Source organism: Bombina bombina, chromosome 4, assembly GCF_027579735.1.
Source record: "Bombina bombina isolate aBomBom1 chromosome 4, aBomBom1.pri, whole genome shotgun sequence".
In the NCBI taxonomy this organism is placed as follows: domain Eukaryota; kingdom Metazoa; phylum Chordata; class Amphibia; order Anura; family Bombinatoridae; genus Bombina; species Bombina bombina.
Genome location: NC_069502.1, coordinates 264,404,310 through 264,428,485, shown reverse-complemented (window position 1 = coordinate 264,428,485; position 24,176 = coordinate 264,404,310). Strand labels below are relative to the sequence as shown.

The 24,176-nt window shown below is 41.7% G+C and overlaps 1 protein-coding gene across 1 annotated transcript in view; it reads right to left on the bottom strand.

The window, feature by feature from the left end:
• The window catches only part of POLR2D (RNA polymerase II subunit D), a 29,276-nt gene extending 13,323 nt beyond the window's left edge, over positions 1 to 15,953 (bottom strand). The window contains exons 1-2 of the mRNA XM_053709955.1: positions 15,769 to 15,953; positions 15,131 to 15,311 (exon numbers count right to left, since the gene is read on the bottom strand). Of these exons, the coding sequence (XP_053565930.1) occupies positions 15,131 to 15,311; positions 15,769 to 15,844 (257 nt within the window). The 5' untranslated portion in view covers positions 15,845 to 15,953. The remainder of the gene's footprint in view (positions 1 to 15,130; positions 15,312 to 15,768) is intronic.
• Between the last annotated feature and the right edge of the window lie 8,223 nt (positions 15,954 to 24,176).

The following is a 24,176-nucleotide window of genomic DNA, read 5'->3' as shown; positions in this document are numbered from 1 at the left end:
CAACCAGGAGGCGGCAAAGTTTCCCAAACCTCAAAGTTTTGTTAAGCAAAAGCGCACTAATTAAAATAGCCAGTAGGTGGAGCTGCCCGCTTGTTTTGCAGCAAAGTTATGCAACTTAACAGCTTGAAATTGATCTGTATACACAGAACAGATCAATCGAGCAAAATTTAGCAGGCACTTCCCTATTATCTTCCTGTCCAGCAGCTTGAGGTGAAGGTGCCTAACTGCCTTTTAATCACTGCAGATTGAAATGCATAGAATAGGTGCAGACCCAATATTATGTAACATGCTAACAATGCAGATAACAGATTGCAGAAAAATGCAAGTAAAAAAAAGTTTGTTTATTAAACTTAGTTTGATGATGATGCAGTCTGTTGTGTGATTATTTAAATAGGTGCTGTTAGCAAATGTTTTTGTTCATTAAACTTAGTTTGATGATGATACAATCTATATTATTAGGTTTATAATGTTTAGCATTTAAAGTCATCATTTCAAAGCTTTAAAAAAAATAATGTATTAGGTGTTACTTATGACAATTTTGAGAGGGGCCTGGAACCTAACCCCCTCACTTCCTATTGACTTACATTATAAACTGGGTTTCAATTTACAACCATTCCTCCTGGAACCTAACGTGTGTGGATAGAGGAGAATATATATATATATATATATATATATATATATATATATATATATATATATATATATATATATATATATATATATATATATATATATATATATATATATATATATATATATATATATATATATATATATATATATATATATATATATATATATATATACATATATATATACATATATATATATATATATATATATACATATATATACATATACACACACACACACACACACACACAACAGAATGAACGAGTGGCCACTGCCTGAAGAACTTTTCTACCAAAAGCTGCTTCTAAAGAGGCAAAAACCAAAATGGTAAAATTTGGTAAAAGTATGCAAAGAAGACCAAGTGGCTGCTTTGCAGATATGATCAACTGAAGCCTCATTCTTGAAAGCCCAACATGTGGCAACTGATCTTGTAGCATGAGCAGTAATTCTGAGGCGGAGACTGACCCACTTCCAAATAAGCTTTAGGAATAAGAAGTTTTATCCAAGAAGCTAAAGAAATAGCAGAAGCTTTCTGACCCTTCCATGAACCAATAAAAATGAGAAAATAAAACTAGAAGTCTTTCTGAAATCTTTAGTGGCAGCAACATATTTCAAAGCTCTGACAACATCCAAAGAATGTAAAGATTTTTCTGCATCATTGTTAGGATTAGGACACAAAGAGGGAACAACAATTTCCCTATTAATGTTGTTATAATTAACAACCTTTGGCAAAAAAATTAAAGAAGTCCGCAAAACTGCTTTGTCTTGATGAAAAATCAAGTAAGGTGTTTCACAAGAAAGGGCTGATAATTAGGAAACTCTTCTAGCAGAAAAGATAGCTAAAAGAAACAGAACTTTCAAAGAAAGTAGTTTAATGTCTAAAGAATGCATAGGCTCAAAAGGAGGAGCCTGTAAAGACTAACACTAGAGTGAGGCTTCATGGAGGAGAAATAGATTTAAAGTGAACGTCAACTTTTATGAATCAGTGACCGTTTAAAAAAAATAATATTAAAAACAGGGGCACTTTTATTCATGAAAGTGTACATTGCACCGGATTTTACAAATACCTTCGTCTCCTGAAACACTGGATCGCCGACCCCACGCCTGCAGCTCCTCTGTACTTAGTAAGCAATGACAAAACCGGCTCTCTCCAATCACGGCTTCCCCCCCCCAGGAGCATTCATCTGGTGAAGCCACACCGCATTTGGAGGAAGCCAGTTTCGTCATTGCTGTGTTAGTACAGCAGGAAGAAGCAGACGGGGCGATCCGGTGTTCCAGGAGAAGGTGATATTTGTAAAATCAGGTGCAATGTAAACTTTCATTTATAAAATTGCCCCCTTGCACGAGATTTTGCAAATACTTACCTTCTCCTGAAACACCGGATCGCCTGTCACCCCGCCTGCTTCTTCCTACTGTACAAACACAGCAATGACGAAATCGGCTTCCACGGCATGGCCTCACCAGATGAATGCTCCTGGGGGGGGGGGGGGGGGAAGCAGTTATTGGAGAGACGGTTTAGTCATTTCTGACGAAGTACAGAGGAGCTGCAGGCGTGGGATCGGCGATCTGGTGTTTCAGGAGAAGAAGGTAAGTATTTGTAAATTCTGGTGCAATGTAAACTTTCATGAATGAAAGTGCCCCTGTTTTTAATAGTTTTTTTTAAAAAACGGTCACTGATTCATGAAAGTTGACATTCACTTTAAGTACAGTTTTTATTGTAGACGAAGTCTGAACAAAACAATGAATGTGAGGAAGATGAGCAATCTTTTGGTGAAACAGAAAGAGCAGAAATCTGACCTGTCAAAGTACTGGCAGATAAGTCCTTATCTAAACCATCTTGAAGAAACTGAAGAATTGTAAATGTATGCCAAGAAAAATGAGTGGAACACCAGGAAATAAGTTTTTTAAACCATATAATACATTTTCCTGGAAACAGGTTTTCTTGCTTGAATCATAGTATTAAATTACAGAATCTGAAAAACCTCTGACTGAGAACTAGGTGTTCAATCTCCACACCATTAAGTTCAGAGATTTTATGTCTGGATGAAAGAAGGGACCTTGCGACAGAAGGTCTGGCCTTAGAGGAAGATGCCACGGCAGGTAGCTGGACATCGGAACTAGATATGCATACAAGATCCTGAGAGGCCACGCAGAAACTATCAGAAGTGCAGATGATTGTTCCATCTTGATTTTTAAAATCACCATGGGAAGTAGAACTATTGGAGGAAATATATAAGCATATTGGAATGACCAAGGGACTGCTAGAGCATCCGTCATTACTGCCTGAGGATCCCTTGATGGGAAGTTTCTTGTTCAGACGAGAGGCCATCAAATCTATGTGGAAGACCCCAGATCTAAACAATTTGGAAGAATGCATCCTAATGGAGAGCCCATTCTCCCGGGTGTAGTGACGGGTGGCTGAGATAATCTGCCTCCCAGTTGTCCATACCTGGGATGTGAATCGCAGTGATGAGACAGGAATTGGTTTCCGCCAAAGAAAGTAACAGATACTTCTTTCATGACTAGGTAACTGAGTTCCCCCTTGATTGACATATGCCATTGTTGAGATGTTGTCTGTTTGGAAAACTAAGGAAAGGTTCGTTCTTCAAAAGAAGCCAAGCTTTAAGAGCTTTGAAAAGAGCATTGAGTACTAAGATTTTGATTGGAATCTTTGTTTCCTGAATATTCAAAACTCCCTATGCAGTCAGGGACCCCCATACTGCTCTCCCAACCCATAAGACTTGCATCTGTTGTAATCACAGACCAGATAGGGCGAACAAAGGAGGCCACATGAAGAAATTGGTGGTCTAGCTACCATGTCAGAAAAAAAAAAAAAAAAAAAGAGTGTTGGGATCCAAGAATATTAGTGATATTAGAGTATAATCCTTGCACCATTGGGGCAACATGCAAAGCTGAAGAGGCCTCATATGAAAACGAGCAAAGGAGATTGCGTCCAATGCTGCAATCATTAGGCCCAACACCTCTATGCAGGGCCGTCACCAGGGGGTGACAGGGGTGACTCCTGTCAGGGGCCCCATGAGGCAAGAACAATTTTTTTTTTATTTTGGCAGCCACCAGTGGGTACTACAGCACAATTCTAATTAAGCATGGGAAATATTATTACAAGTATTAGCATTTGAGAGTATTTCTGAGTGTGCACTAAACCACTATGCACAGTGTGAGGAAAGACTTGGCACTTTGTACAGTGTGTGCCTGAGTCAGACGGCAGATCACTTTCATTTGCAGAGGAGGTAGGACTTACTTAGTAAATGTTTTTTTATTTCTTTGTGCAATTTTGAATTGTAACTTCAGTGTGGTAGTAGTTGTATGGTGGGGCCAGGGGTCCATAAAAACATTTTATTTTTAGCAGCAGTGTATTTATGATTTGACAATGATGTAGAAATTCTATATTTAAAGCCATGCAGAAATGTTTCCTCCTCAATAGACAAATGGTAGAGGTGTGATATATATATATATACATACATACATACACTTTACATTTCAGTTTACTGCTCCTTTATGCAATGACTTTGCAGATGCATGGAGGCATTTTATATATGATTTTTACATCTGCATAAAATGTTATACTCAGACTAAGATTACTCAGTGTTTGAAATGAGACAGGTTAACTTAAAGGGACAGTCTAGTCCAAAATAAACTTTCATGATTCAGATAGGGCATTTAATTTTAAACAATTTTCCAATTTACTTTTAATCACCAATTTTGCTTTGTTCTCTTGGTATTCTTAGTTGAAAGCTTAACCTAGGAGGTTCATATGCTAATTTCTTAGACCTTGAAGGCCACCTTTTCAGAATGCATTTTAACAGTTTTTCACCACTAGAGGGTGTTAGTTCATGTGTTTCATACAGATAACACTGTGCTCATGCACGTGAAGTTATCTGGGAGTCAGCACTGATTGGCTAAACTGCAAGTCTGTCAAAAGAACTGAAATAAAGGGGCAGTTTGCAGAGGCTTAGATACAAGATCACAGAGGTAAAATGTATATAAATATATTTGTGTTGGTTATGCAAAACTGGGGAATGGGTAATAAAGGGATTATGTATCTTTTAAAACAATAAAAATTCTGGTGTAGACTGTCCCTTTAAACTGTTCAGTTTACACTACAGCTGACTTCATTTTGAAATACATACAAACACGCCTAAATCCTGCATTTAACCAGATCTAATGGTATGAGTACCACAGCTTATGGTTCCACCAAGACCATATAGAGTACAGCATTTTCAAAATCCATAAGTACAGCTGACAGATGGGAACATTTGTACACTATATTTGAAGAGGTGCTCTTGGTTGGGGGAAAAAAAAAAAAACATATGTCAACCTTTTAAAAGTACTTTTCTTCATCTAGCCATCTACCCAGATCATTAATGTACAATTTTGAATTCACAGAATTATTTTTGTATGCACAGTTACAAATATGAATCTTTAAAAAGTGATCTCTTAATTTCTGCATTTTTTTTTTTATCATGCATGTCACACACACTGTTGATTTAGGGGATGCAATGAGCAGAAATGTTACCTCCTGTGAGGTGTCTGTGGGCGTCTCCTGTGAGGGTGGGTGAATATGTCTGTGGGCGTCTCCTGTGAGGGTGGGTGAATATGTCTGTGGGCGTCTCCTGTGAGGGTGGGTGAATATGTCTGTGGGCGTCTCCTGTGAGGGTGGGTGAATATGTCTGTGGGCGTCTCCTGTGAGGGTGGGTGAATATGTCTGTGGGCGTCTCCTGTGAGGGTGGGTGAATATGTCTGTGGGCGTCTCCTGTGAGGGTGGGTGAATATGTCTGTGTGCGTCTCCTGTGAGGGTGGGTGAATATGTCTGTGTGCGTCTCCTGTGAGGGTGGGTGAATATGTCTGTGGGCGTCTCCTGTGAGGGTGGGTGAATATGTCTGTGGGCGTCTCCTGTGAGGGTGGGTGAATATGTCTGTGGGCGTCTCCTGTGAGGGTGGGTGAATATGTCTGTGGGCGTCTCCTGTGAGGGTGGGTGAATATGTCTGTGGGCGTCTCCTGTGAGGGTGGGTGAATATGTCTGTGGGCGTCTCCTGTGAGGGTGGGTGAATATGTCTGTGGGCGTCTCCTGTGAGGGTGGGTGAATATGTCTGTGTGCGTCTCCTGTGAGGGTGGGTGAATATGTCTGTGTGCGTCTCCTGTGAGGGTGGGTGAATATGTCTGTGTGCGTCTCCTGTGAGGGTGGGTGAATATGTCTGTGTGCGTCTCCTGTGAGGGTGGGTGAATATGTCTGTGTGCGTCTCCTGTGAGGGTGGGTGAATATGTCTGTGTGCGTCTCCTGTGAGGGTGGGTGAATATGTCTGTGTGCGTCTCCTGTGAGGGTGGGTGAATATGTCTGTGGGCGTCTCCTGTGAGGGTGGGTGAATATGTCTGTGTGCGTCTCCTGTGAGGGTGGGTGAATATGTCTGTGTGCGTCTCCTGTGAGGGTGGGTGAATATGTCTGTGTGCGTCTCCTGTGAGGGTGGGTGAATATGTCTGTGTGCGTCTCCTGTGAGGGTGGGTGAATATGTCTGTGTGCGTCTCCTGTGAGGGTGGGTGAATATGTCTGTGTGCGTCTCCTGTGAGGGTGGGTGAATATGTCTGTGTGCGTCTCCTGTGAGGGTGGGTGAATATGTCTGTGTGCGTCTCCTGTGAGGGTGGGTGAATATGTCTGTGTGCGTCTCCTGTGAGGGTGGGTGAATATGTCTGTGGGCGTCTCCTGTGAGGGTGGGTGAATATGTCTGTGTGCGTCTCCTGTGAGGGTGGGTGAATATGTCTGTGTGCGTCTCCTGTGAGGGTGGGTGAATATGTCTGTGTGCGTCTCCTGTGAGGGTGGGTGAATATGTCTGTGTGCGTCTCCTGTGAGGGTGGGTGAATATGTCTGTGTGCATTGTCTGTGGGCGTCTCCTGTGAGGGTGGGTGAATATGCCTGTGTGCATTGTCTGTGGGCGTCTCTGTGAGGGTGGGTGAATATGCCTGTGTGCATTGTCTGTGGGCGTCTCTGTGAGGGTGGGTGAATATGCCTGTGTGCATTGTCTGTGGGCGTCTCTGTGAGGGTGGGTGAATATGCCTGTGTGCATTGTCTGTGGGCGTCTCTGTGAGGGTGGGTGAATATGCCTGTGTGCATTGTCTGTGGGCGTCTCTGTGAGGGTGGGTGAATATGCCTGTGTGCATTGTCTGTGGGCGTCTCTGTGAGGGTGGGTGAATATGCCTGTGTGCATTGTCTGTGGGCGTCTCTGTGAGGGTGGGTGAATATGCCTGTGTGCATTGTCTGTGGGCGTCTCTGTGAGGGTGGGTGAATATGCCTGTGTGCATTGTCTGTGGGCGTCTCTGTGAGGGTGGGTGAATATGCCTGTGTGCATTGTCTGTGGGCGTCTCTGTGAGGGTGGGTGAATATGCCTGTGTGCATTGTCTGTGGGCGCCTCTGTGAGGGTGGGTGAATATGCCTGTGTGCATTGTCTGTGGGCGTCTCTGTGAGGGTGGGTGAATATGCCTGTGTGCATTGTCTGTGGGCGTCTCTGTGAGGGTGGGTGAATATGCCTGTGTTCATTGTCTGTGGGCGTCTCTGTGAGGGTGGGTGAATATGCCTGTGTGCATTGTCTGTGGGCGTCTCTGTGAGGGTGGGTGAATATGCCTGTGTGCATTGTCTGTGGGCGTCTCTGTGAGGGTGGGTGAATATGCCTGTGTGCATTGTCTGTGGGCGCCTCTGTGAGGGTGGGTGAATATGCCTGTGTGCATTGTCTGTGGGCGTCTCTGTGAGGGTGGGTGAATATGCCTGTGTGCATTGTCTGTGGGCGTCTCTGTGAGGGTGGGTGAATATGCCTGTGTGCATTGTCTGTGGGCGTCTCTGTGAGGGTGGGTGAATATGCCTGTGTGCATTGTCTGTGGGCGTCTCTGTGAGGGTGGGTGAATATGCCTGTGTGCATTGTCTGTGGGCGTCTCTGTGAGGGTGGGTGAATATGCCTGTGTGCATTGTCTGTGGGCGTCTCTGTGAGGGTGGGTGAATATGCCTGTGTGCATTGTCTGTGGGCGTCTCTGTGAGGGTGGGTGAATATGCCTGTGTGCATTTTCTGTGGGCGTCTCTGTGAGGGTGGGTGAATATGCCTGTGTGCATTGTCTGTGGGCGTCTCTGTGAGGGTGGGTGAATATGCCTGTGTGCATTGTCTGTGGGCGTCTCTGTGAGGGTGGGTGAATATGCCTGTGTGCATTGTCTGTGGGCGTCTCTGTGAGGGTGGGTGAATATGCCTGTGTGCATTGTCTGTGGGCGTCTCTGTGAGGGTGGGTGAATATGCCTGTGTGCATTGTCTGTGGGCGTCTCTGTGAGGGTGGGTGAATATGCCTGTGTGCATTGTCTGTGGGCGCCTCTGTGAGGGTGGGTGAATATGCCTGTGTGCATTGTCTGTGGGCGTCTCTGTGAGGGTGGGTGAATATGCCTGTGTGCATTGTCTGTGGGCGTCTCTGTGAGGGTGGGTGAATATGCCTGTGTGCATTGTCTGTGGGCGTCTCTGTGAGGGTGGGTGAATATGCCTGTGTGCATTGTCTGTGGGCGTCTCTGTGAGGGTGGGTGAATATGCCTGTGTGCATTGTCTGTGGGCGTCTCTGTGAGGGTGGGTGAATATGCCTGTGTGCATTGTCTGTGGGCGCCTCTGTGAGGGTGGGTGAATATGCCTGTGTGCATTGTCTGTGGGCGCCTCTGTGAGGGTGGGTGAATATGCCTGTGTGCATTGTCTGTGGGCGTCTCTGTGAGGGTGGGTGAATATGCCTGTGTGCATTGTCTGTGGGCGCCTCTGTGAGGGTGGGTGAATATGCCTGTGTGCATTGTCTGTGGGCGTCTCTGTGAGGGTGGGTGAATATGCCTGTGTGCATTGTCTGTGGGCGTCTCTGTGAGGGTGGGTGAATATGCCTGTGTGCATTGTCTGTGGGCGTCTCTGTGAGGGTGGGTGAATATGCCTGTGTGCATTGTCTGTGGGCGTCTCTGTGAGGGTGGGTGAATATGCCTGTGTGCATTGTCTGTGGGCGTCTCTGTGAGGGTGGGTGAATATGCCTGTGTGCATTGTCTGTGGGCGTCTCTGTGAGGGTGGGTGAATATGCCTGTGTGCATTGTCTGTGGGCGTCTCTGTGAGGGTGGGTGAATATGCCTGTGTGCATTGTATGTGGGCGTCTCTGTGAGGGTGTGTGAATATGCCTGTGTGCATTGTCTGTGGGCGTCTCTGTGAGGGTGGGTGAATATGCCTGTGTGCATTGTCTGTGGGCGTCTCTGTGAGGGTGGGTGAATATGCCTGTGTGCATTGTCTGTGGGCGTCTCTGTGAGGGTGGGTGAATATGCCTGTGTGCATTGTCTGTGGGCGCCTCTGTGAGGGTGGGTGAATATGCCTGTGTGCATTGTCTGTGGGCGTCTCTGTGAGGGTGGGTGAATATGCCTGTGTGCATTGTCTGTGGGCGTCTCTGTGAGGGTGGGTGAATATGCCTGTGTGCATTGTCTGTGGGCGTCTCTGAGAGGGTGGGTGAATATGCCTGTGTGCATTGTCTGTGGGCGTCCTCTGTGAGGGTGGGTGAATATGCCTGTGTGCATTGTCTGTGGGCGTCTCTGTGAGGGTGGGTGAATATGCCTGTGTGCATTGTCTGTGGGCGTCCTCTGTGAGGGTGGGTGAATATGCCTGTGTGCATTGTCTGTGGGCGTCTCTGTGAGGGTGGGTGAATATGCCTGTGTGCATTGTCTGTGGGCGTCTCTGTGAGGGTGGGTGAATATGCCTGTGTGCATTGTCTGTGGGCGTCTCTGTGAGGGTGGGTGAATATGCCTGTGTGCATTTTCTGTGGGCGCCTCTGTGAGGGTGGGTGAATATGTCTGTGTGCATTTTCTGTGGGCGCCTCTGTGAGGGTGGGTGAATATGTCTGTGTGCATTGTCTGTGGGCGTCTCTGTGAGGGTGGGTGAATATGTCTGTGTGCATTGTCTGTGGGCGCCTCTGTGAGGGTGGGTGAATATGCCTGTGTGCATTGTCTGTGGGCGCCTCTGTGAGGGTGGGTGAATATGCCTGTGTGCATTGTCTGTGGGCGCCTCTGTGAGGGTGGGTGAATATGCCTGTGTGCATTGTCTGTGGGCGCCTCTGTGAGGGTGGGTGAATATGTCCTGTGTGCATTGTCTGTGGGCGCCTCTGTGAGGGTGGGTGAATATGTCTGTGTGCATTGTCTGTGGGCGTCTCTGTGAGGGTGGGTGAATATGCCTGTGTGCATTTTCTGTGGGCGCCTCTGTGAGGGTGGGTGAATATGTCTGTGTGCATTGTCTGTGGGCGCCTCTGTGAGGGTGGGTGAATATGCCTGTGTGCATTGTCTGTGGGCGCCTCTGTGAGGGTGGGTGAATATGCCTGTGTGCATTGTCTGTGGGCGCCTCTGTGAGGGTGGGTGAATATGCCTGTGTGCATTGTCTGTGGGCGCCTCTGTGAGGGTGGGTGAATATGTCTGTGTGCATTGTCTGTGGGCGCCTCTGTGAGGGTGGGTGAATATGTCTGTGTGCATTTTCTGTGGGCGCCTCTGTGAGGGTGGGTGAATATGTCTGTGTGCATTTTCTGTGGGCGCCTCTGTGAGGGTGGGTGAATATGTCTGTGTGCATTTTCTGTGGGCGCCTCTGTGAGGGTGGGTGAATATGTCTGTGTGCATTTTCTGTGGGCGCCTCTGTGAGGGTGGGTGAATATGTCTGTGTGTGTGTGTGTATTCCTTTTTAGGACATTTTGACCTTACTACTGATTATTCACATCTTTCTACAGACTTTAAGACTAATGAGACCTTTCCAGAAGTCACCAATCCACCATTTAACCTTTAAATTATTGTTTAGGCAGTTCAGGGCCCTTCCTTTCAGCCACTGCATGCTGTTATTTAATTGGCATCTTCCTTGACAAAGATAATCAGAACTCCATATTTGGTTTTGTAAATCTCCCTTTTTGACAAAACTGTAGTCTACCTCATTACTTGTCAGGTCAATGTAAACAAGTGCCGAGTGTCTTTCTTTGCAAATCTGCTAGAGTGTCTATATGTGAAATCTTATGTCTGAGTGTGTGCGCGTTTCAGTGTATGAGTGTGTCTGTGTGTTACTACCTTTACAACATTTCCAAGTTTGACTACAATTGAATAAAGTGCATATACGTTTTAGTCACTTGGTCAAAAATTGCACGTCAAAGAGGGGGGGGGGGGGAGCCCTGATCAATGGATAAGTCAGGGGCCCCAAAATTTCTAGTGGCGGCCCTGCTTCTATGCACGTAACTACTGAAGGGTATGATAGAAACTGAAGGTTTAGACAAGCTGAAACTAACTCTTCTGTCAGAGAAAGAGTCATAGACACTGAGACTATTTGGAATAACAAATAAGTGACCTTTGTCTGATCAAAAAAAAAAAAAAAAAAATTGATCCTCCAACCATGATTTTGAAGAAGCAAAAATAGTTGAGTCGTGAGATTCTGCTAAATGAAAAGAGCTAGAACCAAGAGATTGTCCAAATAAGAAAACACCAGATAGGGCACAGAGAACCTTTGAAAATATTCTTAGTGCTGTTGCTAGGCCAGACGGAAGAGCAACAAATTGAAAATGCTATTCTAGAAAAGAAAATCTCAGAAATTTAAAAATGGTCTGGATGAATAGGGATGTGAAGATAAGCATCCTGTAAGTCCATTGTGGACATATACTGACCTTGCTGAACAAAAGGTAGAATAGTCCTTATTAGTTTACATCTTGAAAGTTGGAATTCTTACAAATTTGTTTAGTGTTTTCAGATCCAAGATTGGTCTGAAGGAATTCTCCTTCTTTGGTACAATGAATACATTGGAGTAAAAACCCTTTCCTTGTTCCTGCAGACGAACTGGGACAATCACTCCCATCAATTCTAGATGAGAGACATGTTAGAAAAGCCTGAGCTTTTAATGGATGTTTTGGAACTGGAGTTATATAAAACCGTCCCCTTGGGGGTTTGATTTTGAAACCAATTTGATATCCTTGAGAAATTATATTCTGAATCCAGGGATTTTGGACAGATTCTGACAATTTTTTGAAAAAGTTTTAATCTGTCCCCTACCAGAAAAACTGGATTGGGGGCCGCACCTTACGCTGTTTCTGGACAAGATTAGGTTTCTTGAATTGTTTAGATTTATTCCAATTGGAAGAAGGTCTCCAGATAGAGCCATGGGCTTTTGGAGAGGGGGAAGGCTTCTGATCTTTGTTTCGAAAAATAACGAAAATGATTTGGAGCCTTGAACTTCCCTTTAGATCTATAATCTAGGGGTAAAAAAAAAACTGACTTACCTCCAAGTAATGGAAGAAATTATTGAATCTAATTGTGAACCAAATAGATTCTTAGCCTGAAAAGAAAGATAGTAATCTCATCTTGGAAAAACATATCAGCATTCCAAGTTTTAAGCCATAAAGCTCTTCTAGAAAGAATAGCTAAAGACATAGTTTTAATGTTAATTTTGACAAATGTCAAATACTGCATCACATATAAAAAGATGTGTTTCTTGTAGTAAATGTATCACATTACAGCATTCAGGGTCTGAAGAAAGTTGCTGAGCAAGATTAGAAAGCCAGAAAGTAGAGGCAGCTGCTACATCAGCAATAGATATAGCTGGCCTAAGAACATAACTAGAATGTAAATAAAGCCCTTCTCAATAAAGATTCAAGTTTCCTATCTAAAGGATCTTTGAAAGAAGTACTATCTTCTAATGGAATTGAAGTACGCTTAGCTAGAGAAGAAATAGCCCCATCTACCTTAGGGATAGTTTCCCATAGCTCCAAATTAGCAACAGGTAAAGGACACAATTTTTTTAAACCTAGAAGAAGGATTAAAAGTACCACCAGGTTTAGACCATTCTTTAGAGATATTGGAGACTGCATTAGGAACAGGAAATATTTCAGTAATAACAATGTTAGACTTAAAAAAGGAATTTAACTTGTTACAAGGAATATCCTCAGAAGGTTTAACTTCTTCAATACCTAAAGTGACTAAAACGTCTTTTAAAAGAGAATGAATATGCTCAATTTTAAATAAAAAAAAGATTTTTCTGGTTCTGTATCAGATGAAGGAGCCTCAGTATCAAAGGAATTATCATCATGAGAAGATACGTCAGTATTAGTCTGATCAGTACAGATTTTACTAGATGAAGGCAAAACATGTGCTGATCTCTTACGCTTATTTGAAGGCGTAAATTCAGTCAGAGAATTCTCAATTGAAGCAGCAATAAATGTCTTCATTGCTGAAACAGAAGGAGCATTTGAAACCATAGGAACATCAGTAGGTCGTGAAAAAACAATATACATAAGTCACATAAATTTGCTGAAGATGGCACTTCAGAAGTTTTGCAAAAGATACACTTAGCTTTAGTAGAAATGTGTTCAACAGACTCAGGTCCTATGGTGATTTCAGGGACAGTAGTGGATTGTTCTATTATGGCAGAGAAAAAAAAAAAAAAAAAAAGGTAAAAAATTACAATTTTATAGAGAAAACTCTTTTGTTTAAAAAGACTGAAGATTTGGGGAAAAAAGTCTTTGCTATGATAATTAAATACTCAAACACACGTGTAAAAGAGCTTTAAGTATATAAGTTTATGCAGAAAACATAAAGCCCCTATTAAACTGTGAGGCGTCACATGCAAAGAGCATCTATTTAAGGCTAAAATAATGTGCAAAATCACGGCAAAAAAAAGTGAGTGAAAAATGGTGCGAAAATTACGTTATAGGGGGCGGGTTTAAAAAAAAAGACGCTATTCGGCGGTGCTCTTGCCAGATTCAAGTGACCGGTTAAAGGTAAGCATCTAAGTTTAAGAGCAACAACAAAAAACCTTAGCGCATAGCAGCAGTTAATAATCCATCCTCAAAACACTAAAATTTAGCGAAATATCTCAATTTAAGCGGAAAAAAAACTAAAGTCCCTGGGCTGCAATATATGATACAATAATGCAATAAACCTTTTTAAAAAGTGCCCAAATTAGTCAGGAATGCTTTAGTAAAAAAAAAAAAAAATATGTACTTACCGTAATGAAGCAGACACTTGTCCACAAATGCAGACAGGCTAAACCAGTGCTGAAAAACATATGAGCCGAGGTACAGATATAGGAGTATGTTAAACTATAAAGGGAGGCAGGAAATGAATCTCTGCGACCGATTTACAGATAGCACATAGAAAAGGTTTTAAACAGAGGTAGAACATGATAAACCTTAGGCAAAACTCCCTTCACGTCCCTCTGACAAGCACTGTAACTAAGGGGGGAAAAAAAATGGACTTCAATGTACACTGAAGCACATCAAACTTTAACCACCTCCAAAAAAAGGCAAAGTTTAAACTGAGATATGAGTGAGGTGGGTGGGGTATTTATAGGCTGAGGTTTGGGAAACTCTGCCTCCTCCTGGTAGGAATGTATATCCCATATGTAACGAATCATGGACTCTCACCACCTATATGAAAGAAATTAACCTTTTATGGTTCTGATAGAGCATGCAATTTTAAGCAACTAATTTACTCCTATTATCAATTTTTCTTCATTCTCTTGGAATCTTTATTTGATAAAACAAGAATGAAAGCATAGGAGCCGGAACATTTTTGGTTCAGACCTGAGTAGCACTTTCTGATTGGTGTCTAAATGTAGCCACCAATCAGCAGGAGCTACCTATGCGCTGAAACAAAAATGGGACGGCTCCTAAGCTTACATTCAAATAAAGAATAAATAATAGAAGTAAATTAGAAAGTTGTTTAAAATTGCATGCTCTATCTGAATCATGGAAGTTTAATTTTGATAGGACTTACTTGCTCTGAGCCGTCACAGAGTTTCCCACTCTGGTGGGAATGACGGCTCAGAGCCATCACTAGCACTTTCCCACCTTGAGAGAGATCTGGTCTCACCCAGGCGATCGTGCCTGTAGAATGACAGGCATCGCCGGGGCTTCACGTTATGCGCGGTGACATCATGCGCAATAACGTGATGACGTCACTGCACAACTTTATTTATACTTAATGTTAAGTATAGGAGCAGGGGGCATGATGCTTAGAAGCCTGTATCTCAGTTATCTAAGCAGCTACAGACCCACCATTGGAAAGGTAATCGCCTAACCTTCCAAACAGTAAGTATTGGGGGTCTGAAAAAAAACAAGAAAAGAAAACAAACACACACCTTAAAAAATCTTAGCAACCAGGTGGGAAAGTGCTTAGCACTCAAAGGGTTAACATAGCAAAAAATGCCAGGGCTCAATAAAAAAGTCGCCACATCTCTCTGAATCAGAATATTACAGATGTACACACAGCTGGTCATCCACATTAAACATAACTGTTTTAAGCACCATAGCCTTGCAACAATTGAGAACTGTATGTCAAGTGTTATAACCACAATGACTCTACAAGAGCTGCTTAGATGAAAAAGAAAAAAAGGATTGCTTATTGATAAATGATCCTAGTATTAAATGGTCGTGAATAAAGTTTTTACCCATGTTGTTACAATGAAACATAGCTTAGGTTTATAAGCTTTACCTTCTGACACTAGCGATAGTTTCTCTGTTTTTAAAGCGGCTGAATCTGGCAGTGTAGTTGAGTGTTTTCATAAAAACTTCAGATAGCTCCTGTTCTTCTTCAGCACTCTCATTCTGCTGCTTTCTGTGCTCCAACAGCATGTGCACTTCAGAATTCAGCAACGTTTCTGCGTTCTCAAACTCTAGACAGAGATAAACATTAAAGAACATCACTCTTACTGGCTAAAAACACACACACACGTCAATGTAACATCACATGTTAATGTAAAAATCTAGGATGTGCCAATTTTAAAATCATCACACAGGTTGGTTATATTTAAATATAATAAACTCCCAAGTAAGAGCTTCCTATTGACTGTAAATTTGCTTGTACTGAATGCTACTATATTACTGTGATAAAAACATCCATAGCACTATTATACGTAACATATTTGGTACTATGGTCTCTAGCCATACATATCAGGGATACAGTATAACACTACTGACATCATGAAATGTTTGTCCCTAGTTGGTAACTTGAAATGTTTTGAGCTATGTACTCGCTAACAGTAACAGACATAGTCGTACACATACAGCGCCAACAAACACAATATATGCTATAACACACAGTCAGATCCATTCCTGACACAGTTTTCTAACCTTTCGGAAACAACAGCTGGGACGCGTCCTCTTCTACATCTCCTCCAGATCGATTTTCACTACCTCCAGCCGCCATACTTACTGTTTTGCAGTTCCGCAGTTATAACCGGAAGCGGAAATTGCATTACCATAGAGAACTCGACAATCCTTTACTGTTACCGAAATGATTGTGGAACTCTATGATGATTAACCACGTGGGCACGAGAAGAAATAGTCCTCCTCAGTTCAGTTGTTTTATATGCATTTTGCAACGTAACCCCTTGCATGTTTGTCAGGAGAACAACGCACTATTGAATCTAAAGAGTTATAGCTAGAAATATGTATTTATGTCGATAGAATCGTGTTTTCAACAAGAAAAGAACAACACATTGAGGTTATAATAAAACAAGTCAAGTTATACTCAAAAATAACACTTATACTTGGCTAGCTTGAAATGCACCCTGCTGACTTTTAAAAGCTAACACTGTTGCATAGCATTTCATGATTGGCTGTTGCTGAAAACGACTACAAAATAATACACTTCCACTAACTAGTTACAGTCAGACTGTAACTAGCATTGCTGTCTGCAGATTAAACCCTTGATTGGCTACTCCAAGTAAGGCAAATTGTGGGTGGATTTGCCTTACTTGGAGTAATATAATATCTAATTTGCTTCATTCTCTTAATATCCTTTGTTGAAAATCATATAAATAGGTTTAGTAGCTGCTGATTGGTGGCTGCACATAGATCCATTGTGTGATTGGCTCACCCATGTGCATTGCTATTTCTTCAACAGAGGATATCTAAAACATGAAGAAAATTAAATAATAGAAGTAAATTGGAATGTTGTTTAACATTATATTCTCTATATTAATCATGAAATAACATTTTTGGGTTTCATGTACCTTTAAAATCAACTGCAGTAAATAAAATTGTAATTTGTTTTACTAATGTTTATAAATTAGTATATAGCAAGATAACAAATGTCTTGTAATTACAAAGTGTTTACTGTTCCTTAAAGGGCCATAATAGTTGAAAAATGACATACTCTAATTCGTTAGAGCATGTAATTTTAAAACACTTGACACTGCACAATTGTATTTAACCCCTACAAAAGGGTTAAACACATAGTAGAAGTACTACCCATGACTCAGAGCACTGCTTGTCCTGAGTGGAAACTGCTGCTGATCCAATCAGGATCCAATCAGGCTAGATTACCAAAATATCTGAATTAAACCACAGGTGACATAACCAGTTTATTAGTAAACATGCGGCTAGATTACGAGTTTTGCGTTATGAGTGAAAAAGCCTCATAACGCTGCTTTTTCACTTCCGCTGCTATTACGAGCCTTGCAGGTATAGGTGTACCGCACACTTTTTTGGCCGTAACGCAACATAACTACCACACCTTTCAAAAAGTCCTTTTTCAATGGGACTTCCATAGCGCCGGTATTACGAGTTTTGCCTGGGAGGCCAAAAAGTGAGTGGTACAGCCTATACCGTCAAGATTCGTACCGCCATCTAAAGTCAGTAGTTATGAGTATTAATTTACAAATCTGTAGCATAAAACTTATAACTAAAGTGTTATAAAGTACACTAACACCCATAAACTACCTATTAACCCCTAAACCGAGGCCCTCCCGCATCGCAAACACTAAAATTAAAATATTAACCCCTAATCTGCCACTCCGGACATTGCTGCCACTATAATAAATATTAACTCCTAAACCGCCGCACTCCCGCATCGCAAACACTAGTTAAATATTATTAACCCCTAATCTGCCGCCCCCAACGTCACCGCCGCCACTTTACTAAAGTTATTAACCCCTAAACCTAACCCTAAGTCTAACCCTAATCTAAATAAAAATTACTATCATTAACTAAATAATACCTATTTAAAACTAAATACTTACGTATAAAATAAAACCTAAGCTAGCTACAATATAACTAATAGTTATATTGTAGCTATCTTAGGTTTTATTTTTATTTCACAGGCAAGTTTGCATTTATTTTAACTAGGTAGACTAGTTAGTAAATAGTTATTAACTATTTACTAGCTACCTAGTTAAAATAAATACAAATGTACCTGTAAAATAAAACCTAACCTGTCTTACACTAGCACCTAACATTACACTGCAATTAAATCAATTACATTAATTAAATACAATTAACTAAATTACAAAAAAATAAACACTAAATTATACAAAATAAAAAAGAAATTATCAAATATTTAAACTAATCACACCTAATCTAATAGCCCTATCAAAATAAAAAAAGCCCCCCCAAAATAAAAAAGCCCTAACCTAAACTAAACTGCCAATAGCCCTTAAAAGGGCCTTTTGCAGGGCATTGCCCCAAAGAAATCAGCTCTTTTACCTGTAAAAAAAAATAAATACAAAAAAACCCCAACAGTGAAACCCACCACCCACACAACCAAACCCCCCAAATAAAATCCTATCTAAAAAACCTAAGCTCCCAATTGCCCTGAAAAGGGCATTTAGCTCTTTAACATTGGCCAAACCCTAATCTAAAAATAAAACCCACCCAATAAACCCTTAAAAAAATCTAACACTAACCCCCGAAGATCCACTTACAGTTTTTGAAGACCGGACATCCATCCTCATCCAGCCGGGAGAAATCTTCATCCAAGCGGGCAGAAGTCCTCAACGAAGCTGGGAGAAGTCTTCATCCAAGCAGCAAGAAGTCGTTCTCAAGGCAGGCAGAAGTCTTCATCCAGACGGCATCTTCTATCTTCATCCTTCCGATGCGGAGCGGCTCCATCTTCAAGACATTCGGCGCAGAGCGTCCTCTTCTGTCGACGGCTACTGAAGAATGAAGGTTTCTTTAAGGGACGTCATCCAAGATGACGTCCCTTGAATTCCTATTGGCTGATAGAATTCTATCAGAAACACATGCGATTGCTCCAATATGATCTTGGAGATCACCCTTGGAAGAAGAACTAGAGGCGGAAAAATGTAATGTAAGCAGGTTGGTAAAACCAAGGAACTGCTAACGCAGCCACCATCTCCGTCTGAGGATCCCTGGACCTGGAAAGGTACCTGGGAAGCTTCTTGTTTAGATGGGAAGTCATCAGATCTATTTTGGGAAGACCTCACATCTGTACAATCTGACAAAATACATCTGGATGGAGAGACCACTCCCCTGGATGTAAAGACTGACGGCTGAGATAATCCGCTTCCCAATTGTCTACACCTGGAATATGCATCGCAGAAATTAGAGAGGAGTTGGATTCCGCCCAAGAAAGTACCAGAGATACTTCTTTCATCGCTAAAGGACTGCGAGTCCCCCCTAATGATTGACATATGCCACAGCTGTGATATTGTCTGTCTGAAAACAAATGAATGAATCTCTCTTTAATAGAGGTCAAGCCTGAAGAGCCCTGAAAATAGCATGGAGTTCTAAAATATTGATTGGTAACCTCGCCTCTTGAGGATTCCAAACTCTTTGTGCTATCAGAAACCCACAGACAGCTCCCCAACCTGTGAGACTTGCATCTGTTGAAATCACAGTCCAGGAAGGACGAACAAAAGAGGCCCCTTGAAGAATCCGATGATGGTTCAACCACCAGGACAGAGAGAATTGAATATTGGGATTTAAGTATATCAACTGTGATATCCGAGTATAATCCCTGCACCATTGATTCAGCATGCAAAGCTGCAGAGGTCTCATATGAAAATGAGCAAAGAGGATCGCGTTCGATGCTGCAGTCATGAGACCTAAAACTTCCATGCACATAGCCACTGAAGGGAATGATCGAGACTGAAGGTTTTGACAGGCAGAAACCAATTGCATTCGTCTCTTTTCTGTTAAAGACAGAGTCATGGACACTGAATCTATCTGGAAACCTAAAAAGGTGACCCTTGTCTGAGGAATCAAAGAACTCTTTGGTAAATTGATCCTCCAAATAAAGAGCAATCCGGGGCCGGTGATACCCTCCATCTTCCCAGCACCACTGTGAGTAAAAGAACGAACTGTTTAAAAAGGCTGTGATTCATTTATTTACCGAATTGTACTGAATCATAGCAGCTCCAGCCCAGTATCATTTGTATCTGCTTGCATAGATTGCACTGTGCATCGTTGTCTATATTTACTCACTTTGCCATAAACACACAGGCGGGACATGAACTGTGGAGTAAAGCATTTACATTTTCTGTGTTTTGCTGACTGATTAACCATTTGTGTACCTCCCCTTCTGCACACCCCACACATTTTGTATGCACCAGCAATTTTATCCCCACAAACCATACTTTTTAATGGGGATTCTTTGATGGGAGATTGCTGTCTACTATTCTTCTTCATTTTTTTGTAAATTGATCCTCCAACCATGTTTTTGAAGAAAAAACACAAGTTGTTTCATGTGAGATTCTGCTAAATGAAAAGATTGAGCCAGTATCAAGATATCGTCCAAATAAGGAAACTCCGCAATACCCAGCTCTCTGATTACAGATAGAAGGGCACCGAGAACCTTCAAAAAGATTCTTGGAGCTGTTGCTAGGCCAAATGAGAGAGCAACAAATTGGTAATGCTTGTCTAGAAAAGAGAATCTCAGAAAATGATAGTGGTCTGGATGAATCGGAATGTGAAGATACGCATCCTGTAAGTCTATTGAGGACATGTAATGACCTTGCTGAACAAAAGGCAGAATAGTCCTTATAGTCACCATCTTGAAAGTTGGGACCCTTACAAATTTATTGAAAAACTTCAGATCCAGAACTGGTCTGAAAGAATTTTCCTTCTTCGGGACAATTAATAGATTTGAATAAAAACCCAGACCCTGTTCCAGAGGTGGAATTGGTACAATTACTCCTGAAAGATCTAGATCTGAAACACACTTCAGAAAGGCCTAAGCTTTCACAGGATTTTTTGGAATGTGAGAGAGAAAATCTCTCACAGGAAGTCTTATTATGAAACCTATTCGATACCCCTGAGAAACAATATTCTGAATCCAATGATTCTGAACAGAACCTGCCCAAACGTCTTGAAACAATTTCAATCTGCCCCCCACCAGCAGAACTAGATTGTGGGCCGCACCTTCATGCAGGCTTTGGTTTCTTATAAGACTTGGATTTATTCCAACTCGAGGAAGGCTTCCAATTGGAGCCAGAGTCCTTAGGGGAAGAAGTGGTTTTCTGTTCTCTATTCTGATGAAAGGAACAAAACCGATTAGAAGCTTTAGATTTGCCCTTAGACTTTTTTTTTTTTTTTTTATAAATATTTTATTGAGGTTTCTTTCAAGACATACAGCAATGTAAAAGCAAAACATATGTCACATGAAATAATGTTAGGTAAACAACGAGTAAAAACATCAACAAGATGAGATCATGAGGAATGCAAATAAGAAAATACAACTATCATGTGAGTAATATAGGTAAATTATGTCATCTAGAGACCACCTGATTGAAGCAAGAGGCCACTTTTGAACCTCTAAAAATAACTGGAAGAAATAACACTATAGGTGATCATGTATGACTAAGGAGACCACTCATGGGTCTCAACTAACGGACCTCTTTTTTATTTGGATAATGATAATATCAACTAATTTAACATCACTTATATGTGCCAATGGGTAATATTGAAAATAAAAATTGTGGTGTCGAGAGACCCCCTAAATTGATGCAGGTCTTTTTTAATAGACCTCTCAGGTCTGGAACTATATAACTTTTTAAGGGGGTATCATAATGTAAGTATAAATGAAGACTACTAACTGGTAAAGCATATATGTTTGAACATTATATATACATATGTGAATGTTAAGCTTATCCATCTAAGTTATAGATTACCAGCTTAAATGGGAGGAGATGGTAACTTAGGAGATATATTGAAATAATCCAATAGATAACCTGGCCGATGACTTTCCAACATATACACAGAAAACAGCCATATGACAGTGTGCTATGTGCAAGACAAATAACTAGGCAATGCTGTGTTATACAATAGGCAATGGCGGTGACTGTTATACATGCTCCCAGTAGAGAGATTCAGGGTAATAACTAAAATGCAAGTTAAAAACCATAGTGTTCCATGCGGTCCATGAGCCAGCCATTAGATAGGGAAAATATACTTAATTGACCTGGTTCCTAGCTCTCAGGCATGTATTTGCTATGGCTAGAAAATTAGGTGCTAATCCATATCTAGTAGTATGGAGGGGGATTTAAACATAGCTGTATATCTGGAGGTGCACATACCTGAAATATTAAACACATACTATATAAATACACTTAGAACCCAAACATAAATAACCCAAACTATACACCACGGCAAATTGAATTGACTTAGAGCCCTTAGGCTTATAGAAAGCTGAAGATGTCATGGCTTATGGTACAAGGATGGCAATCTATATATATACTATCATTATTTCTCAGCTCAAAGGGTCAATCCATAGTATCTTACTAACACATTCTTTTTTCAAAAGGTATAAGTGGAACTAAGCTCTATTAGTGACTGTGAGAAGTTGAGGAGTTAACTGCTAACATATATTGTGCATACTACATCTCTCAGTGCAGAACAGTATTCAAATTTTCAAATACACATATTAGGGCCACGCATGAGGATACTATAATAAGATAGCTAGCATGTGAGTATATGCCCCTTATGTAACAACAAGGATTGTAGAAAAAAGCAATATTATACTGTAAGGCAATACAATAGGATGTTGTAAATGGACCATCTTATAAGCTGAGGAAAATTTACTGCGTATGGGCTTTAGACTAAAGGGGGAGACCTAATAGTAATGTCCCTGTGAGCCACAATGTACATAGAAACAAATTGCAGGTAGTTCCAACCCATCCCCCCTCATGGAGCATACATCATACTGTGCCCAATAAGAAAGAGAATATTATCAGTAATTTGCTGAAAAAAGTGTCCAAATGGTCGCTAATTAGAGCATTAATTATTAGAAGTTCCAATAAAGGACAAGTGAGGTTAGATCGGAAGGCATAGTAACCGTGGCTCTTGTTGTAAATATGATCAGTACAAGATCCCCGGATTAAGTAGTGTTATGCTTAGCCCACTCCAGTGCGGTACATCTCCCTGTGCCCCATAAGTACAGTACCGGCTGTCAGTAGAGTCAGTCCAAGTGTATAGAGAATGTCCGCATACAGATTTTGTATCCTGTGCGATGTGAGAAGCACCGATATATCGTAGGTCTGGATGGTGCGCTTTTGCATGGACTTCTTTAGGTGCAGCATGTCTCCATGTACTCTCCAGGCTCGGAGCAGGCGGACAGGGGCAATCTCTCTCTTCAGATATGTTATCCCCAGCCTGGTTGATCTGTCTAAGCTCCGATTAGCCATGATGACCAAAGCTGTGTTACTGGGTGTATGGGAAGGGACTGTCTCCTCTGTTGGTTCCGGGGAGCACTTATCTCCAGTCTCTGCAATCATTGTAGTTAGCTCCTCCACAGCGTCTGAGCTTGTGTCACGTAACATGGAGCCTAAAGTTGCGGGTCTTTCTGGCTGGCAATTTGGGGAGAGCAAAGGTATGTTGGGAGCTTCGTTTGCAGACCCTCCGTAAGTATAGGAGTGAGGGCCCTCTGTAACAATAATCCCAGCCTCATAAATTGAAGGGGTTTCATCCGAGTTCCTTAGGAGATGATCTGTGGTTTTCGGTGCTGCTCTCTCAATGTTTAGAGCCATTGTAAGGAAGTCGCACAGTTCTCTCTCCAGGGATTGACAGTAGTCATCTATGAGCTGGGTCATTTGAGATTCCCATTGTCGTAGGCCCTCCATTTGTAATAGAAAGTTCAAGTAAGTCACCATTAAAGGCCAGTTGTAGTCGTTAGGTGAGCAGGTACTTCCTTGTGATAGTTCCTCTGAAATGTGAAATAGTTAGAAATGGCAAAATGAATTCTGATAGAGACTGTGCTTCGTTATGAGCTTGTAACCCAGAAGTCTGGGGGGGGGGGGGTACTGTGCGGCTGCCCCAACTCCGCTGTTCCTCTCCAAAAGAGTAGGCCTTACAGGCCACGCTGCTTATAAGTTCTTTAGATGGTTAGGAAGTTGAGCCGAAGAGCATAGGTCAGGTACAAAGTTTAGGAATACTTTCCTGAGTCTTGCAAACTTTCTGTGATATAAAGCTACCAAGGAAATAATAGCTTAACATTGAAAATATGATATAAAGTCAGGAGCTCTTCAAAAACATGTCCTGCCGCATCGGCTGTAGGCACCGCCCCCCTGCCCTTAGACTTTTTATCTTGAGGCAAAAAAACTCCCTCCCCCCCCAGTAATAGTGGAAATAATAGAATCCAACTGGGAACCAAACAAATTATTACCCTGTAATGATAAAGATAGTAACCTAGATTTAGATACAATGTCAGCATTCCATGATATGAGCCATAAAGCTCTTCTAGCTAAAAAAGCCAAAGACATAGATTTAATATTAATCTTGATGATATCAAAAATAGCATCACA